The sequence below is a fragment of the Oryzias melastigma genome, linkage group LG5 (assembly GCF_002922805.2).
Source record: "Oryzias melastigma strain HK-1 linkage group LG5, ASM292280v2, whole genome shotgun sequence".
Taxonomy (NCBI): Eukaryota; Metazoa; Chordata; class Actinopteri; order Beloniformes; family Adrianichthyidae; genus Oryzias; species Oryzias melastigma.
This window is the reverse complement of record NC_050516.1, coordinates 19,109,503-19,132,048: the sequence shown is the minus strand read 5'-3', so window position 1 is coordinate 19,132,048 and position 22,546 is coordinate 19,109,503. Positions and strand designations below refer to the sequence as shown.

Below are 22,546 nucleotides of genomic sequence, written 5' to 3'. Positions count from 1 at the left end.
TATAATTGGTTTGGGGCTTTAAGAGTGACAAAACTAACCCAAACAATCAAACTTTCACCACAAATGATAGCTAGGATTACATTTTGTTCTGCTAAATAGTGTTTGTATATTGGAATGGCTTTCTTCCGCTTTAGTTATTCTTGATATGTTTGCACTTGCATTATTTACTGCAAACCTGTTGTCAATTTTTATGTTGACAATGCTAAGTGAGCATGTCTTGGTTCCCTAGATGTTTGGAGATTTTGTGCATCTTTTAAAGTCTGACCTTGTGATTAATTACAAAAATTGGCCACATAACCCATCCCACACCGATGAGTATTATTGGTAAAGCACAGTGTATATATCTATATATATATATATATATATACAAGGAATTTGGTTCCATCGTCTTGTGCTCACTTGTGCAAACATGAGTGAAACAAGAGAGTGAGAATACTATTTCTACCCACATGTGTTGATTCTGAGCACTGAATCATATTTCAAACTATTCCGGTGCTGAAAAAAATGTTTTTTTCTATAACTTCTGGCCTCGAGTGTCACTAAATTTATGTTTTAGTCCTTGGAACTATTGGCTCTTAATATCTATTCTTTATTAGTAGTAAGTGTGTTAGATGCTGTAATCACATTCTCTGCTCTCCTACTGGAGTTACTGTCTTAATAAGTAAGAAATGCAGAGGGATCATTATTTACATTCTGGATTATTGAATAGCAACCCTCTTTTATTATGTCTATGTTCTGTGGCTGCTTTCTAAACTGATCTATAATGTTCTATGCCCTACAGTTATCAAGTTAATGACAAATAAAAGCTAAAAAAAAAAGTTGCAAACTACTTAAACCACATTTGTCAAAGTCGAGGCCAGAGTAAATATATCCATAAATATATATATATATTATTATTATTACTAACAGCTCGATATTATCTTGTATAATTGTGACAGGGTATATTTTATATAGAGAAAAATATTTGGGGATATTTATAAGTTTAATTTTTATATAAAATAGCATACAGGTAAAGACATTTGAAGATTTTTTATTTTAACATTTACTTTATTTCTAACTTGTATAATTCTGACAGAATATTTTGTTATAGAGAACAAAATACTGAACGTTATCTAAAGTCTAGGTTGATTTGTTCTGGAATAATATTCCTGACTGTTTTTTTTTCATATTTATTTTTGAAAATTTACATTTTTAAAGTTAAAACATTTTTACAAGTTGTTTTCTTTTCTTGTGTTTAATAATTGTTTGTCCTGTTTGGCAAGTGTTTTTTTTTATTTAGTTTTTATTTGCTTGTCAACATTTCTGCATTTTCAATGTGTAATTCTATTTCTCCAACTGTTAAAAAAAAGAAAAAAAAGAAACTGAATCTATTAGGTAACACACCAACAAAAAAAACCATCTGTGTTCTCAAAAATCTAATTAAACAGAGCTCATTACTCACCCAGCCAATTACTGGGCTTTTAAATGGTTGCTGTCGGAGGAGGACACACAATTAAAGATAATTAGAGACAAATACAAATTCTCAGGTTGGAGCAAAAGCCTCCAGATCAGGACAGTTTACTTTTTTTTTATTTATTTGTTTGTAATAAATTCCATTTGATTTGGAATTTATTGACAAGATATTTACTGAAAGAGAATAATAATAACAAAAAGTCAACAGATCAACGCTCACTTTTGCAATTTATTTAGAATAAACGAAAATATAATGAATTTAAATAAAAAAAAAATGCTAGCTAATAGCGGATGGACCCTTAATTGGTAACAATAAACAGACTAAAATAAGTCAATAAACATGATTTTTCAAATTAAGATTGAAAATATATATTTTTTCTACTATGCTTTAAACTGATCTGGTTGAGCCATCTTTATTAAAGAAAAAAAAAAACAGCTCTGGTTCTTCTGCAGGTAAATCAGAAGTTTTCCACACTGAAATAAGGGAATTATTTTGGGAGACAAAAAATGTCTTCCTTTGGTTCTTTTGGCCGCTGATTATGCAGCCAGTGACTAAGCCACCATGGAGGAGTTATGGTAAACATAAGTTTGTCATCCATGAGGATGTCCTGTGGGGGGATTCTGGCAGGTACATGACTCTCTCAAGTAATTGGGCTACATGGGACATTTTCGAGCAACCAAAGCCAGCGCCAACGGGCAGACAGCTTGGTAATGAGGGGGGAGTATAAGCTGGTATTGTCACAATTTAAGCAATATCAAGTCCTTTTGGTAAAACAAAGTGTTTCCAACATAAAGCTGTCGGCAAAAAGAAATTCCCAACCTTTTTGTGTTTTTATTGCCTTAGTTCTCTCCGTGGGTTTATGGGAGCTCTCACCGCCCAATTAGGAACAAAATGTAAGCAAAGAAAAACAAAAAACAAAAAAAAAATTGGAGCATAAAGTTTGTTATTGGACCATTGAGCCTCTAGAACCCACAGTCTTTTCACTCCTAATTGGAAGAGACTTTGCAAATGTCAAAAAGCAACTTCACAGATGCAGCAGCCTCTTTTTAATGAGATTACCCTGCAGAGTGTATTTAAGCTTCATTCAATGCAACACAAACTGTCATTTAACCCATTAGTTGTGCCATTACTATACAATTCCTATACATTCCTGTCGCCACAATGTGTTTCTGATTAAATTGGGTCTGATACTCAGTTCCTCCTTGTGCAATAATCTGCCACGGGTGAGTGAAAGCATTCAGTAATTTGGCAAAAGGTTTCTTTAATTGGTGTTTTCTACAGCGGCAGTTACTAACCTCTGCACATCAGGGCAGCAGAACATTGCAGGTGCTCCTAACTATGATATTTTTAAAGAATGAGATCAATTGATTTATTGCAAAAGGTTTTTGATATTTTCATATGACTAGCTGACACATTTTCTATAATTGTTCTTCTATAATCTATATTGTTTTTATCTGTAAGGCGTCCTTGGGTGCCCAGAAATTGAAAATGTAATTTGGTTGTAATAATAAATATACATATTTCTTCTTGTGTATTTGGTCTAAATGTCATCTGAAGATTTTTGATCTACCATTAAACTGTGCATGAAAAGGAAAATAGCGTCTTTAGAATTAAAAATGATACTTTTAAATGATAAAACAAAGAAAAAAACAGTATGGCACTTATAGCTTTGACTATTAGGTTCTTGCGTTATTTTTCTGACCAGCGGTGGCCCAGCATATAAAAAAACAATGTCCACCATTACAAATGATTTACCAAAATTTGAACGTTTCATGTCCAAAGGAGCAAATCAGTGTGTTTTTGTTCATAACAGTCCTTGTATTTTCCTCATAAGTCATTTCATCTTTACTGATGATGACGGTCTTGGGTGAGATTTTTTTGTTGTTGTTCAGCATAGCATCAATTGTGTGTGTCACATTTTGTCCGGCTGTAATAATGAAAAGCCAATGACAAACTAACCAAATGAGAACAAACCAAAACAGATCAAAAACTAGCACTGAAGTTCCATTGTTGTAGAGAATTATTAAAAATAGTTTCTTATTTTTTTATTCATTTTGGAGTAAGTTTTAAGTTTAACATGTCTGACTAAACTTTTTGTTCTTTCCAGTGAATCTTAGGAAAGTAAATGAAAAAATGAATTTATAAAAATAGGAATGTTGAGTTGAGTAAATGTGGTTTCCAGGATAGAACAAGTTACAACCACTAAAACTCAGTAGGTGCACCAGGATTTTACCATTTATGTAAAGCAGGCCAAACTAATTCATATGAAAGGTCCCATTAATTTAAAGTGGATCATTTGTTAGAGATCATGTTTGGGCACCATGTACCTGCTTTACCTTTACTTCACTCTTAGAGCTCACTATTTGGCAGGACATTTCAGATGTATGTTTCAAACAAAAAATAATAATTAAATGGAAAAACTAATGTTTTTAGTGTGAAGTTTACTAAGAAAAAGAAAGATAAACGTAAAACGGAGATAGTGAAGACGATTCAAACAATGGCTACTTTGAATTTTTACTCAAAAGTTTTTATCATAATGAAATGGCTCCGGGCAGAATACTGACAGTTGTGTTTTTGTCATGAGCAATGGTTCATATGGTTGAATACAGTTCCATTTTTATTTTTTCTGTATTTGACCAAAACACAAGAGCATTTAAATGTCTACACAGGCCAGTCAGAGTGGCTACAGTCCCACCAAAAACTGAGACAATGTTTTCATGTTTTGTGGTCTTACAGGAGTAAAACCTGCTAGTCATGTGACCTAGAAATGAAGGAGAAAAGAATATGTAACCATGGTACAATTTTAGAGATGTTTTTTGTAAAATACATACATGATGCCCTGAGGACAAATGTACTACGTACTACAAAGGAAACACGACAGGACAGCAATGTGTGGTTAAGAAGATTATTTTATCACAAAGTACATCAATGTTTTCTAGAATAATACTACATGCATTATTATTAATTTATTTACTATTGGTGCATCTCTTCAAATGGTAAGATTTGCCCTGTTATTCAGCGTAGGTGCATTGTTTATTTGTGCTTTACTCAGTCCACAGTGGCATATATTCTTATCGTCAGTAGCTGGATCAAAGTTTAAATTAGAATAAACCTGTGCACATAGGCCCGAAAAACATTATCCGATTGTAACAAACGCTTACATGCACCACACGTTTGATTGGAATAAATCATTTTGACATGCACAGAACTGTCTAAAATGCTAGAAATAGTTGTAGAAGAGGAAATAGTGAGTTCCTTTGTAAACAAACAAATAATCTGCATAGAGTGAGATGATCTTATGAGCTTGCTTTCATTATTATTAATATTTTTAATTGACTGTTCGCTCATACTTTTGTAAATCCGTGCAGCAATGTGCATCTTGGCTGCATGTAAATATGTATCTATCAGAAGGACATTTGGATCCGAATAAGTCTGATTGGGTAGTATTCCGAATGGCTCGTTTACATGGCAGGTTTTTATTCTGATCAGACGTTTATTCCAATTACTTGTATCCATGTAATGCAGCTACTGAGTTGTTTATTTTAGTTGGATCCTACTAAATAAAACTGGGCTCCATCAATGGGACATTAAATTGAACCTGATTGCTCATATTTGTGTAGCTGGAGGTTATTTGGTGGATATTTGTACAATGCAGACTCTGAAAGTCCTCTTTGGATCCAGGATGCCCTCTGTGGAAGTAAATCTAAATCATACCAAAAGGTTGAACAGCTTGTTTCTTCCATCATAATTCACATCTATAATTTACTCTGCTGTTTTCTCATTTCAGCTGTTGCCACATATATCAAGAGGTTCCCAGTTATAGCTTGTTAACAGGAGATGCAGTTACTCAAAGAGGATTTAATAAATTACATTTCTTGGTCCTCTGCAGGCTTTCATCAGCCATCTGTCTTTTACAAGGTGGAACCAAGGTCTTTGATGGTTTTTGTTTCAAAGTATTGTACAGTAGGCAACTCATTTTTCCTGGGAAATGAGAACAAAAAAGAACTTTAAAGATCTAAATAAAAGTGAATTTGAAAAAAGAAACCGATTTGCATTAAAATGCAGTGACCTTGGTTTACAATGAGTCAGTTTAGCACAAATGGCTTACTGCTGCATTAAAACACTGTAAGAATATGTTGCAGAACTGAAATGTGAAAAGAATTTTGTGCTTTAACTTTAAACATATTTGCATTTTCACTGGTTTATTTAATTTAATCTGAAATGTTAATCAAGACAGTTTTCTTCACTTTACAGCAACATTTTTTGAAGTTATAACATTTTTATCCACATTTTCCTTTCTCAACTGCAAATGATGCACATTCTGCTTCTTATTGCTTTTGTAGGCACCACACGGCTTCCTCGAGAAGGGGAGGTGCCCGGCGTGGACTACAACTTCATCAGCATTGGCGACTTTAGGATTTTGGAAGAGAGTGAACTTCTACTGGAAAGTGGGACCTATGATGGTAGGTTCTTCAGAAAAGCTGCTGGCTTGAGAACCTATGAATACAATAGAAGATTTCCCACACAGGCTGCCCATTGATGCAATAACACCAGTCAGTTGGACAAAGCATTGTTGATCAGTGAACGACTTGTAAATACTAAGGATTTAGCAGGAGTTGCATCAAAAGTTGTGTCAATGATTCTTGGCTTATAAACCATTGTCAAAGCTGAGTTACTTAGGAGATGCTGTGCTATGAGGTAGGTATGCAAATTTGGACGCCATATTGGAAAGGGCAAGATGCCTGCTCACTAAATTATTAGTCCGCTAATAAAAAATAAAAGATTTAAATGAGTTTACACTGATCTTGTAGTGATGATGGCAATGTCAACACAAACCAAGCCTTCATTTTTTTTGTTGTTTTCAGTATTTGTGTGTGTTTGACCTCAGATCAGATCACATGACCCGATGACTTTTAAGCTTTTTACTAAGTAGAGGAAAATAAAGGTGTAGATATTGAAGAACATATCTATTAGTATTTTTTACTAATTTAAGTAAAGTATTCAGTACATTTAGTCACACGCTCCTCTTACAGAAATTTGAGCATCACAGGATACCTGGTGTGGTTAAAAACTGGTCGCAAAATTATTTAAATGACCAAATAAGCTTATACTGTCACGATAAAAGATAGTCTGGAATGTTCTCTGTAGAAACCAACAGTTTTTTATATGTTTGTCAAAATATGTTTTTATTATAATAACCTAATTTTTCTGATAATACTATTTTTTTTTTTTTAAGGATTTTGATCAGGTCATTTTCCAAGAAAGAAAAAGAGCCACCATAACTTAAAAGTTAGTTTGATCAAATTGCTTTTAATGGAAAAAAGTGATGATTGATGGATTAATTCATTCATTCTGTGATTGAAATTAAATTGACAAATGAGACAAATTTCTTCAAAAAATTGTGGAAATTCCACAAAGAATACGTATTGTACATTTTCCAAAAGCATTGCAACACTTTTTTAACCTATAAAACAAAGGCTATTAAAAAAGATAGGTTTACATGTTCTGGCATACGTGCATATTTATAAAACTTGTATTATTTCAATAGCTGGAATCAAAAAAAGAACAAAAAGATGAAAAAAACACATTGTTGAATTGTAAAGCTAGTCATAAACTCTTCAAAATATTTAAGTTCTTGAAATGTATGGATATATCACAACTTAGAGAGTTGGAAATTTAGTTTAATGTTGTGTAAAAAAGCGTTCTAAAGAAATTCTTGTCATTTTTAAAAATAAAATAAATGGACAGACTAACCTAAAGGATTCATTTCTGTTAGAACCACATACAGGATGGATGAAAGTCAAAGATCTGTGCCGACTTGACTTGTAGGAAACATATTCGAGTTTGTGATTGTGTGTGCTGATTCTGAGAACATGTATTTCTATTTTGGAACACGGTAGACTTTGATGAGTGACATGCTTTGGCCTCTTCCCTTTGGGTTTGCAGTTGAATTGTTCCTGTTTTTATTCTTTTGTGTCTGAATTAATCAATCAAATAAAGACATTCCTTTCTTAGATGTGAAGAAATAAATCAGTTATGTTAAAATCAGTTGTATTTTCTAGAAAAATATAAATTCAGTTTTCTAATCTTATAGATTCAGTTTTTAACAGGTGTAATGGGAGAACTGAAATGAGCATTTTCCTCATCTAGCTTTATTCATAGCTGATTATAGTTAAGTATTTTTCAGAGAAGTACTTAGAAATACATAGCTTTAAAAAAAATCAATGCAACCATTGACCTCAAGAATAATGATCCAATTAAATGTCAAGATACTGATTGGTTATAAATGAGCTGGAACCTGAAAAGGGAAAGCTCCAATCATTCATTACCAAGACCAACAGACAGAAAAAAATAGTGAGGAATGATGAAGCATGGATGAGAATTACAAGCAGTGCCTACACTTGACAGTTTTAATTATTTAGGTTCAATCTTGCACCAGCGCTACCAAATGATTTTTCCTTAACTAAAAGTTCTGTCTTCTGAAATGTAGAGCACAGATGAGGTTGACATCAGCTAGAATTAACATTTAGGGTCGCATATTTTAGTAAAAGTGAAAACACAAACCTGCATTTCCTCAAATTCAAATCATGTTTTCTATTGAACTATTTTAATTATTACACAAGTATTTAAGCCACATTTATTAATTTCTAACATCCATCTTAAGTGCACAAAAGAAAATAAACGCTTAAATGTCTATCAGGTGGATAGTTAAAACATTCTTTGTGTTTTATACAAAAAGTGCAAATAATTTCATATCCACCAACTAAAAACCCTTCAGTTTTTTATCATGCTCAGCTTGTGTTTGCATGTCTCCTTTACACATTCACAGATGATGACACAGTGTGAGAATAAACAAGTCTTGCACTCAGTTTTCACCTCTCCTCTCCTCAAAGTCGTCCCAGTACATCCCACAGCTGCCAGTGTTAACAGCAGCACTACAGAGCCTGGCTGGGTCTCTGGGAGCACTGGTGATGAAATCTTTTGAATTATGAAAGCCTTTTGCTCTCAGACCAGAAAAGACTTGGTTAGTTTCCAAAGAATACATTTTATTCATGTCAATAAGTCCCTGGAATATTAGTTAAATGATCTTGTAAAAATGAAAACTGTGATAAAAAGGGAATTTATTATCTGAGCGCTTAAAATATAGTGAGTTATTTAATTTAGTAGAAACATGCAGCTGAGGTTTCTTAGCCACTTTGTTACCTTTATATTGACCTTTGAGATTTAAAAAGTGGCTGTCAGATAAAAGCCAAGTGCCACTGAAATACTGACCACATAAAACAGAAAACGACAGACCTGACAGGCTGCACGCAGTCGCAGCACGGAACATATGAAAAGAGCTTTTACAGGTTTCAGTATACAGCCGCTTTAAACATTGTCCACTCAGCGGGTCTCGTAAGATCTCGCTTTTGCCCCAAAGTAATAAACACAGTCCACTCTTGGCTTTTTGAAAAGCAAGCACGTTCTCTCCTACTCTCTCTGTTCACTCTCCCCTTTGCACTACGATTTCCCGTCTTTAATTCTTCTACTGTCAACTGTTGTGATTCGGCCACGGCGGCACAGCTTCGTTTCCATGAGATCCTTGTATTAACCTCCCAGCCGACTGTGACTCAGCCCTCAACTATCAAAGGATGGTAGCGGCTGGATAAAAAGGTCTTTTGATTGCTCCTGTGAAGTATTGATGGTGTAGAAAGCTGGTGAGCTCATTTCAGGATTCCCTCCTCAAACTAGGTTTTGTAAGTGGGTGTAAATTCAGCTCGTGGCAACTGGATCTACAGTATATAGGGGTGGAACAGTTAATTTTAACAATTATTTAAATCATACCATAATTTGTGGTTGTTGATATAATTCATAGTTAAATTCAATTGTATTTATATAGCCCAGTATTACAACACACGTCTCAATGGCCTTCACGTTGGTAATTGTACAAAAAATAATATTAGTCATAAAATATAAATTACATACATATATATACATATATAAACCTCAGGGATGTCCACATGAAGGTAGGATCCTTTCCCGGGACTGTTGAGGAAAAATAGCTTATCAAACTCTATAACTACATGTCTGAATAGTGCAGCAGATTCATTAAGATGGAGCTGGGGGGCAGCTGGGGGCAGGAAACGAGCCATATGCGAGGTCCACAGCCACCTGGAATCTGGTTGTATAGAACAACACAGGAATCCCACTGCACCAAACAGAGGCATAGAGAGCTAAATGAAAAGTAGTTGACATTGGTGGTTCATTTTTGGATAATCCCATTTGATCCAATTCACTGACCTAACATTGATCCAGGACATCAATGGAGAGAAAAGATACTCACCCCAATTTGTGTGTGCATAATTGTTAATTTCATGAAGTTCAGACCACTCAAAATAATAAAAACTGAACATTATTAGAATATTCTACCACACTGTATGGTCACGAATTCGCAAAATTCAGTGTCTCCACACACTGGATAGTATTGATGGCTTGATCATTTTTTGCTGCATCACGTTTGCTGTCCGCTGTGATGATAGTTTTTACATTATCGTATAATAAAACTACTATGCTTCAATTTAAATGGCATTTTCAAAGATTGATATAACTGATTGACTTCATTTTGAAACAATTTAATAATGTTTTACTTATATTCCATTAACAACTTGACTCAGACATATTGATCTGGTTGGATAGAACAGAAATTGATTAATCAAATAATGGATCAATCGTTATATCCCTAATTATTTATGTATTTTTCCTCTATAACCTTTGGCAGGATTACATTAGTTGCACTGGGATGATCTTGTGTTGGCCAGCAAGTCTTTTATTCTAAAAGAAAACTGACTATCTTTCAAAAGGATAATCAATACGCATTGTAATTTGTTACTTGAAAACTTAATCTGCAATGTGTATCTGGATTCATGTCATTATTTACTGAAATCCTGAAATCCGAGGATAATTCAGAACCCTTTTATTTTGTTACTTGTCACTATATTTAGTGAATCGAATGTGACCAAAGTGTCTGTTGTATGCACAGCTGCAAAAATCTATTTATGATTAGGAGACATAATTATTTTCTTCTTACATTTTTTTTTTCAATGGATTTCATTATTTCTGTAATGACTTTGATCAATCTGTGGGATTTAGTTGTGTACAATCAATGCTTAAAAATAAAATGATAAATCAACTCAAGCGTATAAAAAACATGTTGACTTGTTGATAAAATGCCAGTTTCTCTTTATATTTTTGGTTTTATTCATGCCTAAAAGATATTTAAGTCATATTAATTATAAAAGTAACAATATAATGAATGCAAAGTAGTACCAAATTTCAATAGAGGGGTAAAAGAAGACTTTTTGACATTTACTAGATTTTGATCAGTAATAAACAGACCAATATGACTCTTTTACTGTTAAAGGTTGCAGACCCCGATGTCGGACAGATAAACCATTCTATCTACTGATGTGCATCGGCACGCTGGGTAAAAAAACAACCACTCAATAGGATACACTTCTGATATTTTGCTCTGAAATGCTTGAATGTTCTCATTCATGTTACACTCTGTCCATCGACTTCGCTGGATTTTCTTTAATTTTTATCAGTATTTGTTAGCGTATTAACAAAACTTCACCAATGGACATTTCACATTCATACAATGGAGTGTGAATTTGTAAGCAGCTTAACACCTGCTGGTGACCTTATGTAAACCAGTCGACTTTCTGATCCCACTGGGAGCTTACACAGACGCGCATCAGGACGCTTCCTTGTGCTCTTGTTTACAAGTCATGCTTTATTCATGGAATAAATCTGCTTTTTTTTTTTGTTCGTTCACAGATGACTAGTGTAGTGCCTTTAAAAATCAGAAAATATAAACTCCTGAGGCCTGTTTTTTCAATTATCATAAAGAACTGCACATTTTGGATTCAAATATGGGATCATTTTATTTAAAACACAACGGATCAAACACATTAGCCTTGTCTTTACAACTCTAGGAAAGTCAGACAGTATATTTGTGTCACAGTAGGACTGAATGGAAAGATTTCTCTGACGTTGCTTTGTGGTTGAGGCAATAACGTGATAACTCTCTTTAAGCTCTTTTTTTTCTTCTTTTAATCTGCAAATCCGGTCTGCTGTAAAATGAAAGGATTTTTCCCAAATGTGTGAGAAGAAAATGTCTGGTCGAAATAAATGGACCATCACCGCACCATTGTTTTGCATCTTATGGCATCTGTGAGACATAGAGTTAAAAGATAAGGAGAAAATGTCTTCCACAGAAAAAGAGGCTTAAGGTTTAAAACATCGTCCTCAGTTTTTGCTGAACAATAAAATAGAGAGGTGGTGAAAGATTGGGACATGAAGTGCAATCAGAGCCGCGTCTTTGGAAGGTGTGTTAAGACTAGATTCACACGGCGTCTGTGTGAGCACTTTATAATCCTTTATGTGAAAAAAGATCATCCCAGAACTCAAATATCAGAACCCGCCGAGTCGCCTACAAGCTGCACTTCATCTGAGAACTGAAGCCAGGTGGGATTTAGACCCTTATAGATGTTTGCTGGGCAGAACAGGGGAGGCTCTGTGGAAGAAAATATGACTTGTTCAGAGACTCCACTGACGGAAACCCTTGTTGCTATGAGGGGGCAAAAAAAATGTTAGTTTCTCCTATGCTACTGTAGGTTTTGAAAATACTCATTACTCCCTCTGAGAACTAGTCAGCAGAAGCAGATCACAGCTACTAGTGTTGATCTCTCTGCAGCACGAGGAGCGAAAGGCGAGCTGGAAGGAAGGGAATGGATGAGTGGGAGTTAGTGAATTTATTACTGTTTGAAGCATCTTCTTTGCTTATTTCTTAAAAAAAAAAATAAACAAGGTCGTTTGTTCTCCTGGCATAGTCACGTGGGTTTTACTTCTTCATTGAAGTGTATGAATTAGGCTACTTACAGTTTATTAGTGTACAGTGAGCGAGTTATGCTCAAGGTGCTAAGGTAATAGCTTTCATAGCTAATCATAATGATCTCGCTAATAGTCCCAAATGGCTTGCCTAAATGCTTGTTATGTTAATGGTTCCTGCATAATGATTTTTGTCCACTTGAAAATATCTAATTGGATACATTTTATACCTAATTTCTACCTTCTCATAGACTCTTAACAATCCCCCCCTGTCATAAAGCCTCCTTTAAATTCTTCCTTTCATTCCAAGAGAAGTCGATGCAGACACATGGATGTATTCAGAGAGGATGCTCTGGTGGATCTTGGCCGGTTCGGTTCTTGTTTGATGCAAAATGTTGGGCTGCGGGGTCCCAGGTTGGCTGGCAAGCACAAGTAGAAGCCATTCATGCCAAGCACTCAGTGTGCCTTTTTGGGGATTTTTGTCCCTCCACAATCTGAGGGGTTGCTGAGGTCCAAACTGAGCTGCAGAACAGAGCCACTGAACAAAGGCTTAGTCGTCCAGTGCTAGACTACAGGGACAGCTGCCAGGAAAATGAAATTCTGAGCACAAAAATGTTTTTTTTTTTCCAATCAACTCTCTAGAAATATAAAACCAACATCCACTTGGAAGCAGCTGTTTGAGTCCGAATGAGTCAGAATTTTAGAGGAGGATTGTCAGAATGCAAATGCAGATATAATTGGATTTAAATGTGGCTGTGGGTCATAGTCGAATGGCTTTGTGACCGTGAAACTGTCTGCTTATGATCCTAGTAAGATAAAAGAGCTCTTGACCTTGTGTGGGTTATACAGTAGCTTTGACAACACAAATCTTTTCATTCTTAGCAGCTGACTCCACCACCATGAAATTGCTCGCACACGCTCAGAAAGAGGAGGTTAGCTCTTCCCAGCTCATCAACCCCGTGACACGCGGCTCCCAAACAGCATCGGACAAGCATCCTCGCTCATAGGCCTGTGAAGCTTCCCACCATTTATAATGGCAAATGGTGCCACAAATCTCCACCGACACGCCGCTCTCACACACCTCCACATCTGTAACACACATTTATCAGGGGCCAAGAGACGTGTTTGTAAGTAATTAATCACAGAAGTAGCGTCTGGCTGATGAATGTCGGCATGCGGCGGGAGACAGGCAGGGATTAGTCAACACACCCAGTCTCTCCCTGTTATCGTTATGCAACCCCTGGTAATGAAGCCATCTTTGATAAATGCGGATGACTGTCATTTAATAAACAGAGTTGCACATGTGGAAGACGGGGACAGCCTCTGTCTCCTCCCCCAACCTTTTCCCTGCCTTTTGGAGGGATCAACCATATTTGCATGAATCCAGTTTGTAATGCATGGCCACAGATGTAAGTCAGAGCTTAAACTGGGCTCGTTTTCTTGTAAATAAAGGTTATTGTTAGCTGCTCCAGTGACGGTTCACAGATGGGACCAAATGAACATCAGTTTAAGCTTAAAGGAGCTAATTAAACTGCTGAGCATTTATATTTCCCAGTGGCCTATCCCTGTATATTTTAATTAATCTCATCAGATGTCATGGTTTGTTTGAGATTCATTTTATAAAAAAAAACAACAACAACACGTTAATATTTGACTTTCCAAATGCATTTTTCAAACATGGAAAATTTGCCAAGAGAATATTCATTATACATTCAAGGGAGATAAATGACTACAGTATATTATTTACAATCCTAATAAAGGTGGATTTATTACTTATTTGGTTCCTAAAGTTAGTTTCATATCCTCCCTTTGCAGCCATACATGGATGGATTACCCATTGAGTGAAATGAGAAAATAATTGAACAGTTTCTCTTGGTTGTCTATAGAACAGTAATTCCCCTGAATATTAATAATCCTTAAGCAAGCGCCTTTTTTTTCCATGGAGGAAGAGAAAAGCTGAGAGACAGATAATTGCTGCATTCAATGATCAGTGTAATTAGTTACTCACATATTCTGAGTGAAGTGATTTTAAGTTACATGTCTGGTGATTGCCCTGTGGCGCTGTTATCAGCAGGAGACAAAGCAGGAGTTTAAGAAAAGTGAAAATCCTGCTGAGGAGAGAAAGATCAGGACTTTACAGCAAGTCATCCTTGATGGGCGTTAGAAAAACCAAATCAGCTCATTTAATTGATGCTTGGCATGTTGGAGGATTTTTTTTTCTTAAGTGGCAAGAATTAAAGATCATCTTCGTTTTTCTTGTTTGATTTAATTTGGTTGAATAGGGGCAGATAATACAAGTTTATTTTTTCTGCTACTTTTCATTTATTAACTGTTTTATGTATTATTTTGATGTTATGTATTGTTACTAAATGAAATAATAAAAACACATTTTTTCTGTTTTTTCCTCTATAAGGAAACTACTATGGAACCCCAAAGCCTCCGGCGGAGCCCAACCTGGTGCAGCCTGATCTGGTGGATCAGGTTCTGTTCGATGAAGACTTTAGCGGCGACATCCCCAGGAAACGCACCACCTCAGTCAGCAAGATGGACAGGAAGGACAGCGCTGTACCCGAAGAGGATGACGATGATGACAGGCCCCCGCTGGTTAACGGACTTCCTGGTCAGTTAAATGCTTTACTCTCCTCTTATAGGGTATTTCAGAATTTTTCAGTAAAATCATGAATTATTACTGACATTTTCATCCACTTAAAGCACAAAAATTGGAGAGACTTTTTGCTAACTGTCACGATTGTGACATTTTTTTTTATATATATAAATTTAGATTAAACCACACCTGTGTTCAGGTAAAATGCTGTTTTTCGATCTGCTTCAAATAATTAATTGACCAAGTTTACCCAAATCAGCAGCAACACTTGAGACCAAAGCTGCTGTTGTTTTTACTCAGATCAGCACTTTGAAGATTTTAGTCTCTGAGATGTAATATCTTCGGGTTCTTATTAAATGTATTTTTTTTTTAATTAATCATTAGGGTGTTTTTCAGTGTGGCAGATAAAGCAGGTTTTTTTTCTCACTTTACAGGAAGTTTTCAACTTTAAAGTGGAAAATCTCACTGCCTGCTACAGTTTTAAATCTCGAGGCCAACTTGGTTTAGCGCTCCTCGGGGAGCCACATCCCATAAAATGATGCATCACAAAAGCAACAGCTTTAATAAATGAGCCATTTGAGAGTGTAGATGCGTCGATGTACATCCTCAGCTCAATCAGAGATCTGTTTTTGTTAGCTGAAGGAAAATATGCTGAAAATATCAATATCAAAAAGGAGTCTTTTTTTATTTTCTTCTCATGTTAAATGTATGAAAGTGCAGTATTCCTGACCCAAACACCTAGTTGGATCCATGGAACTCTTTTTCATTATAAGACTTGAGCTTATGATTAGAATATCTAGAAACTCAAATCTTTTTGGTGCATGAAATGTTAAAAAAAATAAATCTTATTGTAAGATATTTTCAATTTCCTTCTCTCTCATTGCTGTTTTCTAACAACTTTTACCTAAAACACTTTTATGTTGTCAACCATTTGAACTTTTTGAGATCAGCTTAAGGTTATCACTTTCCCCAAAAAAACCTTCAACATTAAAGGCTGTATCACACAGCCACTGCGTACATGTTATGCATTTTGGTGTTTGTAATTTTGGTCTTTTATGATACATGCATTATATTTATAATCCATATGTGTTTATTGCGTATGTCATTTGAACGCTTGAATTTGTTTTTTAGCTATTCAAAATCTTTGGTCATTTGAGGATTTTACAGTTTATGCAGATTTTATGTAGTTTATGCACAATTATTACATAAATCTTGCGCAATTGTGAGTGATTCTTGCAAGATGCATAGATTAATTTGGGGCTTTCCACGGCCTTTTCACTTATGTCCACGTTGTCTCATGAACTTTTCATGCTTGTACCACAGATGTGTAACTACAGATCACATATAATTGATGAGGATTCACTTATGAATTGCATATAAACCATGCAATAATCACGTACTGTTCATTCACTATTTGGGTATTGTGTGACAAGTGTATAAATCGGACAGTTTTTTACTCCTCCAGTAATCTATACCGAGTAGGGTTTCCCGCTTCCCAAACCCGGATGAGCCGGACGGGAAGTTGGGTGTCTCGTGGGGCGGCGTCCAGCACCGTGCAGTGGTCAGATCTTGTGAGAGGGCCAGGTACAGCGGGATCCATGCTGGCCCCTTCTCGTGGATCTTCCCACAAGGGGTCCCCTGTCTTGGCGGGAGCCTCCCCTCGGCGGGCTGCCTTGACTGGCACCTACTAACTTACTTAGAGCTGGTGCGGACTAGGGGAGATGACGTGTTATCCCAACCATGACAAAAGTGGACAAAGGTGGAAAGGCTTTCATGTCTGCCATGGACCCCATGAAAATCAAAATTATTGAAAAAAAAAAAAACATTTAGCGCATTGACTTGTAGATGACCCCACTCCCAATGTTTACGTGCCTAGGATAGCAGAAGGGATAAAACAAAGCAACACCAGGGCCCGCGGCGGGTTCTGACTATGGTGCTGACGCAGTGTGATTTCTGCCCGGTGCTCTGAATGTCAAAGGGAAGAAATTCAATGAAGTGTGGGTTTAAGTGTTCTTTGTGTGGTTTATTTGTACTAAATCCGTTGTTTTTACATAGTTAATTTGTGATACAACTTTGAAAATGTCATGTAAAGTACAACAACATTTCTCACTTTTTCCACGTATATTCATATATAACCAATCTTTATTGTGTAATATACACAAAATGTATATAGTGGCGTTGTGACACAGCCTTAAGTCAGACAACTGCCCTGCTTCCTAAACCATGGTCACAAGATTCATATTAATTTAGTTTGCTCTTAGTGTTTAACAAAAACTATTTGAATGCATACACATATAAATATATATATATATATATATATATATATAATTTTGAAGTGTTCCATTGTTTAAAATATATCTAAACATTACAACACAGTTAAGAAACTTGTTGATTCATCTGCAGTATTAATTCCTGAAAAAAATCATGTGTCTGTCAATGTCATCTGAAATTGATATGGCTTTATGTTTCACTACATTTAAATGACAAACGTTACATAGCTGTATTTGATCTTGTTTGCAGTTTTAAAGTACCTTCCAGAATGTAAAACACACTCAGGAAGAGAACAGTGTGTTCATGCTGGAGTTTCTTTTGTTTTCTGGAAACACTTGATTTTCAAAACATTCCACAACACTTGGGCTTCCCTCTTCCATGGAATCAAGTTTGTTTGCATATGACAAACATCTCTTTATTGCAAACACACAGCAGATGTGACTACAGGACTATAAAATGACATTTGATGAGAAACTTATTTAATAAAAAGGACCAATCTAACTTTTTTATTACAAAATTAATCTGCTCCTTGTTTCTTTTTTTTGTTTTTAAAGGGAAAAGTCATGCATAGGTCTCATCATACTGTTTAGCAGCAAGAGAATTTTAGCAAACATTGACCTAAGTCCAAGCTAAAAGAATTTCCATGGAAATAAAACATTGTTTTGACAGTAGCAGCTTACACACTGCTTGCTCAGCTGCTCAGAGCATTCACATAAATCCATTGTCTGTTTACCCAACCACAATGTCATGAAATCGAACACAATGTGATCTTGGAGTTCTTTTTATGGAAGGAGACCAGTCACAATTGACTGCTTCCCAACAGCCCACAGCTGTGGCAGAGCAGTCTCAGACCAGCCATAGATGGAGAGAGTTCTGGTCGAATGAAAAAAGAGGTTAATGGAAAATGTGAGCTCTGAGTCACTAAACTCTTCATTGCAGATTCCCCATTTCTGCTCAGACTGTCCTTATCCACCACAGCCCCAACGCCAAGTGGGCCTTCACCTTAATTTGAACCTTACAGTTGAACTCCGTTCTCCCCTGGCGATGCCCTCAGGCATGTTCTCTAAGTGACTACATGACTGCAGCACATAAAACATCTTCAAGTGTGCCATGTGCAGTTTGTTGGGTAAAAAAATGTCACAACAAGTTAATGCTTTTTTAGCCAGGCAAGGAAAATAAGGAAACACTTTTGGAAATAAGGGAAGCTTATCACTTGGAATGCTTAAGCCAGTTTTTAGCAACATTTTTGATTTCTTCAAGTATATTATTAGTGTCTATGGAGCCTCTAAAGGCACATCAAAGTAAAAAACAAAAATTTAAAGTAAAAACATTTTTATTTTTTTTCTAGAAGAAAGTGTTTATTTTTTTTTGTTGTTTTTTTTTGTTTTTGTTTTTACTGGTTATTAAATGGTGCGTAGCAGATACTCTCTGGATACTATCTTGCTGGCAATAGATAGTAACCAGAATTTTTTGGGGGGGTTACTATCTGGTGGGCACTAGTTACTACTATCTGGTGTATACCAGATACTATCTGGTAAGCACCAGTTACTATCTGAATATTATCTGGTGGGCACTAGATAGTAACCAGAATTTTTTTTAAATTTTTTTGTTACTATCTGGTGCGCCATAATCGTCATCTGGTGAGCACCAGGTACTATTTTTTTTTTTTTTTTTAGTACAATGTTACTTTATGATTTCTGTCAGCTTTCTATCACGCTGTTCCAAATCTGTTTGAAAGTTTAAGTTGGTCCAAACACATAAATTCAATATGAGGAAATCTAGAACTGTCATAGTTATTGAATCATTTCCCTCACGTCATAACCATCAGCTTTGTCAATGCAGAAACAGGCAAGCGGTTTATTATTTTGACAAACGTGAGGACTATTTTCATTTCTCTGTACATAATATTTTTTGTTAAACTAGAACTACATATTCTTTTTCATCTTTTACATTACCTGCCAGGAATACTTTTAGTCCTTTGTGTGCGAGCTTTGGGTTATAGCTTTTGTCATTCTTCGTTGTCAGAATTTTTCATGTGAAAGAAAGGATGAAAAGCGCTAATTTTTGCTTTTTATAACCATCTTCTGAAAGAGAGGACCGAATGGTAAGTGAATTAGGAGAGCCTTTGTTGTATGTTTCATTTTCATTACAGAGCCGTTTCTCATTAAAGGTAAGGGTCTTACAAATGCAGAACAATATTTTTGAAAAAGCCGCAGCAAGGTGTCAGAAAAAAAGGGGAAATGGCTTCAGGGCTCAAATGCCCCTTTCCATATGAATCCCCCACCACTATAATTGCAACCCAGTGGGAATGCAATCCTAACAAACTATACGGAGGAAAATGCAAAACAGCCTTTTGGTGCACAAACGCAGACAGACACCATCATTATCACGAGCATGCAAATCCTGTCCGGGACATCAGCTCTCTGCTTCACGGCAGCAGGCAAAAAAGCAGGAGGGTGCTCCTGCGGGCTAACCTTTAACTGTCTGTGCTCTGGTTTCACTTTGTTCTTCAATACTGACGCCTGCTTGTTCTCTCCAGAGCACAAAGACTGGAGGAAAGGAGTTCCCAGCTACACTCAGTCCAGCAGCACCATGGACTTCCGCACATGGAGCTCACTTCCCCGCGACGACAGCCTCGAGCCTCTGCCTCTCAACTGGGAGATGGCCTACACTGAGACCGGCATGGTCTATTTCATAGAGTAAGTGAGACCAAGCTCATGAGACCATTTCTTCCATGTAATCAATTCAATGGTTCCAACCAACCATTCATTTCACGGGATTCATAGTATAAAAATATGAGGTTTTTAATGTGTTATTGGGTATCAGGGGCTTGATGATTTTTTTTTTAAACTGCCTGTGAACACTCAACCAGTTAAAGAGCCACTTCAATGAAAATCATGTTTTTTTTATGTTCTTGTTGCATTTTTCTCATGATGGATGACATCAATAAGATGAAAATTGTATCTCTTTATTAAAATGAGGATGAATCAGGAGCAGATGAATAAATACCGTTTGAAAAAGCTTTCTTTTGTGACAAAGCAAAGTGAAATGGGCGGGCCAAAGTTTATCCATTCTAACAGTATTAACCTTTTAATTATCATTGATTTTAATTGTATTTTATTTCTACTACATTGTTTTACCGGTAAAAATTTTCTTGTGATGAAGCCTTTCGGCTCAGGTCTCCCAAAAAAAGATCTAATCTCAATGGAATTTCCTGATAAAATAAAGTTTAAAAAAAAAATCCACTTGCAGACAATTTTATCTATTAGCCTCTACACTTTCCTTGTCTGAGCTGGCTCAAAACTGTACGGCTGCATAGCTTCAATATTGCTCATCATTTTTTGTAGCAATACTAATGTTAGCTTGAGGTTGTAAGCTAGCGGGAGAGAGTACAAACAAAGGGATGATGGGACATCAGCTGAGGCTTTTTCTCGTGCCAACAGTCCTACCCAAAACCCTGCTGCTCTCCACAAAATATGTCCTAGAAAACAACAAAAGTTTTTTTGATTTTGCTTAAAAATGGATTGATCATAAAAAAATACACAACTGGAAATGCTTTTACAATTGATCAAAATATGATTGGAGTGGGTCTTTATGGGACATTCCCATGTCTGATTTATGGTTGATTTAAAAAAACTACTTATAGAACTAAATTGCCATACTTGTATTGCTTGAATAATTGGGAAATTGAAACAACTAAACCCTTTTTGTAGGTCAAAAAACACAAAAAATCTAAAAATGTCCTTTATGTTTATTGCCAATCAGCTGACTCTTAACAACAATTATTTTTTTTACTGCAAAGTCTGTCAAATCTGACTGTTTTTTAAACATGATGCTCATCGTAAAAGCAAAGATGATTTGCATGTAACATAGAGCTATTATATTTTCCTCAGTGGACCCAAAGAATGCTCTGGGTAAAAAGGGAATTCATTGGCCAACTGCTCTGGATGCTACGGCTCAGCAAAAGTGTATTAATTTAAAGCTGAATATAAACCCCAGCAAATAAATCCTCTTGAGGTTTTAATTAATTTGTTTATGAGCTTACAATGAGAAAAGGACAGCAGACATTGCCAACACTCCACAGAGTAATCTACTCTGAGGATTGCACAAGTTTTATGTTTGATCAAAGGTGCAGCAAGTCCCTCCTAGTGATCACAAAAAAAGTCTTAAAGAGAAGTAGTTTAGGACAATATGTCTCCTTCTATGTTGGTAAACCTGGGATTTATCTCCTCAAATACATGGCAGCTTTTTTAATAAATTTGCTTCCATCTCTGCAGATGTTTTGATTATTTTCTTGACAACAAGCTTTAGAAACACAACTTTTTTATGGAGCTCTTTTAGGTCGATTTAATAAACCACATTTGTTCTCCCGCCTTCAGAAAGCAGATAATCCTGCTTATGTGGATGAGAATGTGTATTGGGTGGGTCCAGATCCTATTGGATTAAATCCACTTATCTTTAAGGATAGCAGAAGACATTTTTGATTCGTCTTTTGTTTTGTTTTTTTGAGGATAAATGATCCGTGTTTGTATTGGACGGTTTTTTTCCTCCTCTCTGCAAAAGCCCCATATTCTTAACCACAGTGATTCTTTTTACAAACAAGAAGGCTCCTCCTATTGATCGTAGACTAAATTAAACACATAACGCTGTAGAAATTATGGTGTTCTCATGAGTTACTTGATGTTCCAGCTTGATATTAATAACAATAATAAGACCTAATGAGGTCCTACAGTCATCATTCTATCCACAAGCATCAAACCCCACAGCTTTATATAGGTTCAGCTTCACTTTGGAAGCGTCATTTTTCTTCTACAGCCATCTGTTGTTGTCTTTACGCTGCAAAAGCACGGGACATGTGTTTTGAAACGGCTCCACAATATAGACACAAGCACATGTTAAGGTTACTTATAGTCATTTTTTTCTTCAGCTTAATTCACTTAGATTCTTACCTATGTTAGGTGAAGAACCACTCCAATGAAAATGGTGTTTTTAACATGTTTTTGTGGCATTTTTCCTCATGATGGCAGACACTCATAAAGAAAATAAGGAGTAAAATTGTATTTCTGAGTATTACTCAAATTGATCAAATTGTTGTGAATCAAATGGAGACAGAAATAACGCAGTTGGAAAAAGCCTCTAGCATTAACCTACGTGCTACAATCAGTGGGCCTCAAGCTCCCTGCTCCGCTATATTCCGATGCACGACTAGATCCATGTATGTGTTTATTAGAAAACTGGGTAGCATCCTCATTGCTGCTTCTTATTTTTACGTCCTTTAAAAATAACTGTTTTTGAAAAAAAATCTGGAGTATTTTGGATTATTTTGAACTTTGTGTTAATTCTGTATC

The 22,546-nt window shown here is 35.9% G+C and overlaps 1 protein-coding gene across 4 annotated transcripts in view; it reads left to right on the top strand.

Moving 5' to 3' along the window:
• LOC112145203 (membrane-associated guanylate kinase, WW and PDZ domain-containing protein 3) overlaps window positions 1-22,546 on the top strand; it is a 146,040-nt gene that overhangs the window by 98,689 nt on the left and 24,805 nt on the right. For all 4 annotated transcript variants that reach the window (XM_024270312.2, XM_024270313.2, XM_024270311.2 and 1 more), the window contains exons 3-5: window positions 5,797-5,916; window positions 14,736-14,942; window positions 19,738-19,897. In XM_024270312.2, the coding sequence (XP_024126080.1) occupies window positions 5,797-5,916; window positions 14,736-14,942; window positions 19,738-19,897 (487 nt within the window). The remainder of the gene's footprint in view (window positions 1-5,796; window positions 5,917-14,735; window positions 14,943-19,737; window positions 19,898-22,546) is intronic.